Source organism: Hippopotamus amphibius, chromosome 8 (genome assembly GCF_030028045.1).
Source record: "Hippopotamus amphibius kiboko isolate mHipAmp2 chromosome 8, mHipAmp2.hap2, whole genome shotgun sequence".
Lineage (NCBI taxonomy): Eukaryota > Metazoa > Chordata > Mammalia > Artiodactyla > Hippopotamidae > Hippopotamus > Hippopotamus amphibius.
This window is the reverse complement of record NC_080193.1, coordinates 20,831,847-20,841,175: the sequence shown is the minus strand read 5'-3', so window position 1 is coordinate 20,841,175 and position 9,329 is coordinate 20,831,847. Positions and strand designations below refer to the sequence as shown.

The window sequence follows — 9,329 nt, the reverse complement described above, 5'->3', positions numbered from 1 at the left end:
CGCGCCGTACCCACAGCCACGCCCCGCCAAGGCGCCGGAAGTGGAATGCAGAGCCGGGCCGCGCGCTGTCAGTCACTGTGCTTCGGAGCCAGCACGGTTGTAGGACCCATCTAGGCGGCGCGGGCGGCTCTGGGGCCTTAGGGTTCCGCGGTCCAGGGGCACCATGGACGACAAGGGTAAATTGGGACGCGACGGGCCTGCTGGGCCTAAAGCAGAGCCGCGCAGGGATCCCTCCACCTCTCACGCCCAGACTGGCCTCCGGAAGAGGTCACTTTCAAAGCTCAGGCTCTTTGGCTGGATGTGGTTCCTCTAGTCACAACTAAAACCCTCTCGCTGCTCCTGTGTCCAGGGAATGGGTCCTGGGGGTATCCCCGGGCATCCCCTCTCCCCACGCTTTCTAGTGCCCTCCAAAAAAGTGAGACTTCGGACGAATGTACAGGTTTTCGCAGTCTTGATTTCTTCATATGTGAAGTAGAGTAAGACTCCCTGCCCTGTTGGATCTGGTACTAGAATCAAAAGAAAGGTGTATTTGATGTGCGCGTCGTGTGGTTATCAAGGTGTTTTATTAAGTGAAGTACAAGGGCAAACTAATAATGTATATAGTACTTTTCATGTAAAAAAAAAGAGCAGGGTGGATCTCTACATCACATACATGTGCATATGTATGTAGGTGAATAGGCTTGACTTGGCATAGACTTTCTGGAGGGGTGCAGGAGAAATCGCTAAGGTGGTTGGCTGTGGGATCCTTTCCTGACTTGGGGTCTAGTATAAGGCGGAGAATGACTTTTCACTATCTTTTGATGGGGCTTAAATTCTATGCTGTTGTACATAGCTGGCTTTTTCAAAATGAGAGAGAAAGAGCTTGCAAAGAGTAAAGTGATGTCATCTCTATTTCCATCAACATTTTATGGCGCCCCTGAAGCCAAACACTCTGCAAAGAAAATAATTTTTACTTTGCTTTTTAAAGTCAACAGTCGTTGATAAGCTCTGTGGTCGTCTGTCCTGCTAAATGAATTTGATGCATCACTTTTTTCTCCCTTCCCAGAGTTAATTGAATACTTTAAGTCTCAGATGAAAAAAGATCCTGACATGGCCTCAGCAGTAGCCGCCATCCGGACTTTGCTGGAGTACTTGAGGAGAGATAAAGGTAAAGACAGTCATCCTCCATCACTCTAGGTGTTGGGCAAGTCTGCTCCGTGGCTGTTAGAAGTGTAGAAAGTGAGAGATGGATGTGTGCCTACATAAGGTAATGCAGCCCCAAGCTCAGCTTCTCCCTCATTTCAGTCCTTTTAATGTGGAGAGAGCCATCAAGTTATCATCAGTGAACTTTCTCGTTTCACAAATGAAATATACTTTGAATCAAGAATGACCATATTAGGGACTTCCCTGGTGGTGCAGTGGTTAAGAATCCGCCTGCCAATGCAGGGGACATAGGTTCGAGCCCTGGTCGGGGAAGATCCCACATGCCGCGGAGCAACTAAGCCGGTGTGCCACAACTACTGAAGCCTGAGCGTCTAGAGCCGGGCTCTAGAGAAACCACTGCACTGAGTAGCCCTTGCGCTGCAACGAAGGGTAGCCTCTGCTTGCCACAACTAGAGAAAGCCCATGTGCAGCAACGAAGACCCAACGCAGCCAAATAAATAAATAAAATCTTATTTAAAAATTAAATAAATAAATAAAACGTACGTCACATTCCTCATGTGATCATTCCTCATGTGATCATTCCAGGGGAGACACTCCAGGGCCTGAGGGCGAATCTCACCAGTGCCATAGAAACCCTGTGTGGCGTGGACTCCTCCGTGGCCGTGTCCTCGGGCGGGGAGCTCTTCCTGCGCTTCATCAGCCTTACCTCCCTGGAATACTCTGTAAGCCCCTGCCCTCCCTCGGTTACCTCTCTGCTTCTCTGTTTGGCCACCAACAGTCTCAGCTGTAGCTGGATCCTCCCCTTCACCTTGTTTCGCTCTTTTCTTCCTAGGATTACTCCAAATGTAAAAAAATCATGATCGAGCGGGGAGAGATTTTTCTCAGGAGAACATCACTGTCGAGAAATAAAATTGCAGATCTGTGTCATACTTTCATCAAAGATGGGGCGGTGAGTGGATCTCGATCATGCGTGGTGACTGGGAGCAAGGAAAATGGGGTTAGACTCCTGGGGTAAAATCCCGCCTCTGCCACTTACTTGCTGTGTAACCTTGGACGAGTTACTTAACCTCTGTGTGCTGCAGTGTTCTCTTCTGTTAAATACGGGTAGTAATAGCACGTACCTCATAGGGTTGTTGTGCGGATTAATGAGACGGGGTGTGTAAGGACTCAGCGCTATGCCTGGCACACAGTAAGCCCTGTCTAAATGTCGATGTTATCATCATAGGTCGTTGTCATTTTAAACAGGCAGGAAAAAACCCTGGGACAGCATGGATGATTCGTGATTTGATGAGGTGTCTTACTAGAAAAGTATTTTTTATTACTGGATATGTACTAAATTAATCTGAATTAAATCAGCACAGCTCCTGTCACTGGTTCGTGCTGTCTTCCTGCTGAAGGTTGGCACTGGATTGAGATTTCTCATCTTCATTCCAAACGCTCTCACAGAGATGCTGCCAAGTGTTGATAAGCTGAGCAAGGGAAGACGGGAGCTGCCCGTCAAGTCAGTCTCCCAGCAAAGGGGTCGTAAAACTTACGACGCCCCTCCCACCAGCACGCCTCCTTTCTGCCGTCTAAGGCTCCACCAACTCTCAAAGTATTCACTTGCGCGTGGACTCTCGTCCGCTGTTTTATTACCCGTTCCCCAATTTTTGAAGTCTTTTTTTTTTTTTTTTTTGAGCATGTTATTAAATAAATGGCGTAATAGATGCGAGTGGAACTTGTCCACAAGCCAGCTGCAAGCAGAGCCCTTTTGGGGCGAAGTGAAGGCAAGCCCGGGACTGCCCCTCCCTCCCGGAGGCCGCCTCCTCCCGCAGGCTCACTGCAGGCTCCTTTGCTCTAGTGGAGCTAAATGTGTAGCCACCACTCGCGTCAGTGCTATTTTGGCTAAATTTCCAGCAGAGCTGCTCTAATTTGAGCATGCAGATGGACCAGCTGGGGAGCTTATTAAAGGCAGATTCTGATCAATCAGTCAGGGGTGGGGCCTGAGAACCTGCATTTCTAACAAGTTCTCTCGCGAGGCCCAGAAAGGAGCTAGGGAGCTGCCTCCTCTGCCCTCTGTTCCTCAGAACAGAGACTACATCTGAGTATCTGCGGATCATATCCAGTCCACAGATGGGTTGTGTTTACCCCAAACAGTGTTTATAAGTTTTTAAAAATTTGTCAGCATTGAAATATTGGAGTTTAGCTCCTCTAGAAAAACCAGGTGATCTGGCAACAGTGGGCCCACGTGACAGCTACCGGAGCTCAGCCTTTCCACTCTGCTGCTGGCCCCACCAGCCCCCTGCTTTCCTTTACGCCGCCTGCCTGGTGCCTGTACGCCCAAGTGTGCAAAGCACGTCTTAGAATTAGGGAAAGCAACCCAAAGGAGCCTAACGGAGCCTTCAGATGTAAAGGCTTTTGTGTCTGAGTAACACCCCATGGAGATGCCACCTCTGCACTTGCTACGGGAAGAGGAGACCCATGATATATTCCTCTGGCAGAAAACTTTTCCAGCTTGTATATGGGCTTAAACTCAGTGTACTATCAAGGACCTCCTTTCTTTTTTTCTTTTGGCCTCACTGCACAGCACGCAGGATCCTACTTCCCCAGCCAGGGGTGGAGCCCCTGCCCTCAGCAGTGAAAGCTCGGAGCCTCGATCACTGGACCGCTGGGAAAGTCCCAAGCATCTCCTTTCTGATTACAGTTGATGTGTGAGAAAGCCTACGAAGAAGCGTTAGGGCACCAGGAACACGCATTCCAGGGGCAGAGTGTGCGGTGATCACTGGAAGGTGCCCTTTTCACAGAGCTTTCTCTGCCCACAGAGAATATTAACTCACGCCTACTCCAGAGTGGTCCTGAAAGTCTTGGAAGCAGCCGTGGGGGCCAAGAAGCGTTTCAGTGTGTACATCACAGAGTCACAGCCTGACTTATCAGGGCAAGTATCCTTCCATTTGGTTACAAGACCAGCAGTCCTTTTTAAAGAGCAAACTGAGGATCAGAATCCATTGTAGGAGCCAGAACAGGCCCCCAGTTAGCGAGCCAGTCAGCATTGCTTCTGACAGTGCCCATTCCTGCCCCGCAGGAAAAATCACCGTGAATTTGAAGTAGGTCACGGGACAGGATCTAGGGGTTTTATTTCGTACTTAAGTCAGAGGAACAGCAATTGAAAGATTTTTATCAAGGAACAGATCATTCACCTCTCGTATCTAGCCAGAACATAATAAAAGAAAAACTTTTTTTTTTTCTGAATTTACATATCTTCGTATATCCCCAAGAGCAGTTTTCCTAAAACACACACTTCCTTCTGAAGGACCCAAGTTCTCGTTTCCTTAGTCCAGAGTCGGGATCTGCCTCTTAATCCATTAATGTTAACTGAGTTTCCAGCTAAAGTGATTTATCATTGTCCAAATCAAGTGACTCACCACACACTATGGGGCTACCTTGGACTCTTTCTAATGTTCTTAAAATGTCATTTTCAGTAAGAAAATGGCCAAAGCCCTGTGCCACCTCAATGTTCCCGTCACTGTGGTCCTGGATGCTGCTGTTGGGTAAGTGCCTGGCTTCCCCTGCCACAATTAATTTTTTTTTTTTGGTTGCGTTGAGTCTTCATTGGTATGTGAGGGCTTTCTCTAGTTGTGGCAAGTGGGGGCTACTCTTCATTGTGGTGCACGGGCTTCTCACTGTGGTGACTTCTCTTGTGGCGGGGCACGGGCTGTAGGCACCTGGGCTTCAGTAGTTGTGGCACACGGGCTCAGTAGTTGCGGCTCATGGGTTCCAGAGCTCAGGCTCAGTAGTTGTGGCACACAGGCTTAGTTGCTCTGTGGCATGTGGGATCTTCCCAGACCAGGGATTGAACCTGTGTCCCCTGCATGTGCAGGCGGATTCTTAACCACTGCTCCACCAAGGAAGTCCACCACAGTTACTTTTCCTCACCCACTCCCAGGGTTGGCTTGCAGCAGGGCTTCCAGATGGAAGGTTTGAGTCTCATTCATAAAACTGAACCAGGCAGCGTTCGGCCTCTTAATTGATAGCTGGGCTAAACCAGCAAGCTCATTATAAGGTCTTGTTAGTGTACACAGAAGACAGGGCTATAGGATGCTGGGGAGAGTGGGAGTCGTTTACGTGATATCATGGTGCATTTTAAGAGCAAGGTGCAGAGGTCGGGACAGTACATGTGATCAGCGCTCCCTCTTCATCTGAAGACACAGGCTGCCCTCGGTGGCACTCCGGATTCTTCGTCTCACCTGTGCAGCTTTACACCTAAAGCCGAGGCGACATGCTTCGTGGACTTGGCAGTGTGCCTCACAAGAGAAAACAGGCGTGATAGTCCCTTGGAAAGAAAACCCATGAGATGATTAAGGAAATTAGGAAGGTGTTTAAGCATAAACATGTTGAAGAATTCTACTAGTTGCTCATTTTAAAAGGTAGATTGGCCTTTAGCCTACCCGCAAGAGTCTTGAATTACATAACACTTTTTTCCAACTTCAGATCACATGAGGTTTTTAAGTTTTGTTTTGTTCGTACTGATGCAGAACAGAAAACAGAACGTGCCACATGCAGTAAGGGCACATGCCAGGTCATGAAACCCTTGCGTCGGCTCCACACATATGCGTGCACATACTGGGTGACAGCGTGAGTTATACATCTTATTGTGGTGTGCTGTGACCAAAACGGGTCTTGGTGCCCTTGTACCAGAACTGGTAACAGTGCCAGGGATTGTCTCATGTGCACAGTGCTCTTTGGAAGAAAGTTAGTTATGAGAGGAGCTTACCTCGGTGACAGTGGAGTGTTCATCTTTGCAGGTGACGATGCTACTAAGAGGGGCAAAGAAAAGGGAACATTAAAAAACTGTTCTTCATATGGACACCAAGTGGGGAAAGTGGGGAGGGTTGCCGGGGAATGAACTGGGAGATTGGGATACCAAATTGTACACTCTAAATATATGCAGTTTATTGTCTGTTAACTGTATCTCAATAAAAGTTCTTTAAAACAAATAAACACAAAAAACCAAAACTGTTCCTGATTTCCGTAGCTACATCATGGAGAAAGTGGACCTTGTCATCGTTGGTGCTGAAGGAGTTGTTGAAAACGGAGGAATCATTAACAAGGTAAGAGCATGAGTTCTCCACAGGTCCTTGTGCAGGGCGTGCAGCGCCACAGCTGGTCGTGGACACCCGACCGCACGGCATATCCCGGTTCCGCACGGCATATCCCGGTTCCATCCTCTGACCCTGCTTAGCTTCAGGGCTCCACCATTGCAGCCAATGGCTTCCCAGTTCCTGTGAGCCGTTGTGGCTGCCAGGCCAATTCTGGTCAATTTCTTTCTGCTTTGGAGATTGATGTGTATAAAATTAGGAGAATATAATTTATAATTTCTCAAAGCATGCCTTAACTGGAATTGGGATTTGGGGGTGGTTTTTCTTTTTAATGGAGTGTACTTGACATCAGTATAATGTTTACAATTTATCTGTTGCTTAACATGGGAAGATGTCATGATAGTTTGTTGTGTGTGTGTGGTAAAGTACATATAAAATTTGCCATTTTAATCATTTTTCGGTGAACAATTCAGTGGCATTAATTACACTCACATTGTTGTGCAATCATCACCACTGTCTTCAAAACTTTTCCATCACCCCAAACGATCACCATTAAGCAAAACTCCCCACTTCTCTCTCCATCCCCTAATCTAATCTTTCTCCCTCCATGATTTTTGCCTGTTCTGGGTCCCTTATGTAAGTGGCATCATACACTATCTGTCCTCTTGAGGCTGGTTTATTTCCCTTGGCATGATGCTGTCACCGCTCATCTGTACTGTAGCCTGTGTCAGCGCGTCATTCCTTTTCGTGGCTGCACAAGGGCCATCGTATGGACACATCGCATTTGTTCACCCCTGCACCTGTTGATGGATACTTGAGTTGTTTTTACCCTTTGACTGCTGTGACTAATGCTGCTATGAAGACACATGTGCAATTACCTATCAGAGCTTCTGTTTTCAGTTCTTTGAGATATATACCTAAGAGTGGAACGGCTGGGTCATATGGCATTTCTGTTTAGCTTTTTGAGGAACCGCCAATCTGTTTTCCACAGCAGCTGCACCAGTGTACATTCCCACCAGCAACATTTCTCTACATCCTTGCCAACACATTTTTTTTAAATTATAGCCATCCTAGTAGGTGTGAAGCAGTACTTCACTGTGGTTTTGATTTGCGTTTCTCTAATGACTAAGAATCTTAAGCATCTTTTCATGTGTCTGTTGTTCACTTGTATATCTTTGGAGAAACGTTTATTGGTTTCTTTTGTAAAGGTCCTCTTTAATTCCAAAGCCAGAAGCAGATATATGACGTTCACTCCTATACTTTCTGTTGCTTCCACTTTCAGATGTGCTATAAGATCTCACCCTTCTCCACTTTTCTCTGACTTCCCAGATTGGAACCAACCAGATGGCCGTGTGCGCCAAAGCACAGAACAAGCCTTTTTATGTTGTTGCAGAAAGTTTTAAGTTTGTACGGCTCTTCCCACTAAACCAGCAAGATGTCCCAGATAAGTTTAAGGCAAGAGTTTTACATATTTGAAGGGGTATTTGAGTCTAAACTGAAACCTCTGAAAAAAACGCAGTGCTAAATAAGTACATGCCAGTAAGTTATTCACTTCCCACTGCTATTTTCCCCCAGTACTCAGGATACAAAGATAAATCGGTGGTTGTTGAACACTCTAACTTGTCCCCGGAAATTCAGTCTCTGTCTCTCATTCACTTAAGCACTAGATACAGGCCGAGGAGGCAGGGAAAACTGGTGGGTAATAGTTGAAGTTTGGGTACAGCTGTCTGGGCTCACCTGCCATCTCCACCACTTCCTAACCATGTGACCTCGGGCACCTCCTTTGACTGTGAGCTCTGTGAATTTCAGTTATCTGTACACCGGTTATGATGATTGTGAGATAATGCGTGGGAAGGACTTAGCGCAGTGCCCGGCACTTAGTAAGCTCTCTCCATATCCTCTGAATGGTCGTCCTGCGAGGTCTGGAGGAGCGAATCCAGCATACCAGTGAGGGGACACATGGCTGAAGTTCTTCTGTAACCTTAATGCTCTGGCTCACCCAAGCCACGCTCAGCCCCCTCAGTGCGCTGCACAGCTGGCTTCCCCCATGTCCAGAGAGCACTGTGAGGCAGGAGCATACTAATTGCTCAGGCCAAGGCCTCTCCAGCTCAGAGCCCTAAACATGTGGGGCAGACTAACGTACGCTTCCTGTCTTCTCAGTACAAGCCAGATACTCTGAAGTCCGCGCAGACTGGCCAGGATCTCAAAGAGGAGCACCCGTGGGTGGACTACACCTCCCCTTCCTTAATCACACTGCTGTTTACAGACCTGGGGGTGCTGACGCCCTCGGCAGTGAGCGATGAACTCATCAAGCTCTATCTGTAACCGCCAGGTCCTCTCCTGCTGGTGCACAGCCCCTCAGTGAGCCAGGCCAAAACTGAAATGTTTTTTATGAAGTTTTATGGACTAAGGACTTAAAATCATAAGTCTTGGAGAATTTTTTATTCTTTTCAGTCCCATCTAAAATATGTTCATGGTTCCCCTAAAACCCAACCTAAACTGTGCTTCCGGTCTCCAGAAATACAAGTTAGCTTATTGGCTCCTTGACTCATGAAAGATGTGCCCAGTTCCCCTCCCTTCATCTTCCCCGCACTCCAGACTTATTTGCCAAAACCATCAGTGAAAGTCATGCAGGCCTGAGAGCAGGGGTCTGAACTGCAGCCAGGCGCCCCTCCAGCAACCAACAGCCACCCAGGATGCACGCTACACACGGTGCCATATGATAAAGGCAGCAAAGGCTCGCTCAGCCTGCACCAGGCTTCCCGCGGAGAACACAAGCTGGGGGCTGTCATTTCCGCAGAAGGATCAAGCCAAATGGAGTGGAAACTACCACGAGAACCCAAGGCAGGCAGAAGTGGCATCTTTGGCAGGGGTATCCTGCACAGCTCACCACGTACAAAGACGCCTTCCAGAATACATGCAAGCTTAAATTCAGTATCTGGGAAAGATGTCAATTTAAACACGTTTGGGTCCCGAACAGCTTTTTAAAGTTGTTCTTGTGAACAATTCCGCATCTTTTCAAATAAATTGTATGAAAGGTTTTGATACGGCGTTGCGTCGGTACTACAGGCTGCCCCCAGGCCCAAATGTACTGTCCATCTCGGTAAAGAC

General features: G+C 47.6%; 1 protein-coding gene across 2 annotated transcripts; it reads left to right on the top strand.

The window, feature by feature from the left end:
- The first annotated feature begins 35 nt into the window (after positions 1-35).
- Positions 36-9,260, top strand: EIF2B1 (eukaryotic translation initiation factor 2B subunit alpha). 2 transcript variants are annotated; one of them, XM_057744361.1, is made up of 9 exons: positions 36-176; positions 1,046-1,147; positions 1,729-1,865; positions 1,976-2,092; positions 3,945-4,057; positions 4,602-4,670; positions 6,155-6,230; positions 7,548-7,673; positions 8,379-9,260. In XM_057744361.1, exons 1-9 carry the CDS (start codon positions 164-166, stop codon positions 8,541-8,543), a joined length of 918 nt encoding a protein of 305 aa, XP_057600344.1. In that variant the 5' UTR covers positions 36-163; the 3' UTR covers positions 8,544-9,260. The 2 variants fall into 2 exon arrangements, with proteins under 2 accessions (XP_057600344.1, XP_057600345.1); XM_057744362.1 differs by lacking the exon at positions 7,548-7,673.
- Positions 9,261-9,329: the final 69 nt, after the last annotated feature.

What these genes read in the sequence shown, in the direction of transcription:
- EIF2B1 (XM_057744361.1), top strand. An exon ending in TTACCTCCCTGGAATACTCT is followed by an intron (nt 1,866 to 1,975) that starts GTAAGCCCCTGC and finishes TTTTCTTCCTAG; the next exon opens with GATTACTCCAAATGTAAAAA. An exon ending in ACGGAGGAATCATTAACAAG is followed by an intron (nt 6,231 to 7,547) that starts GTAAGAGCATGA and finishes CTGACTTCCCAG; the next exon opens with ATTGGAACCAACCAGATGGC.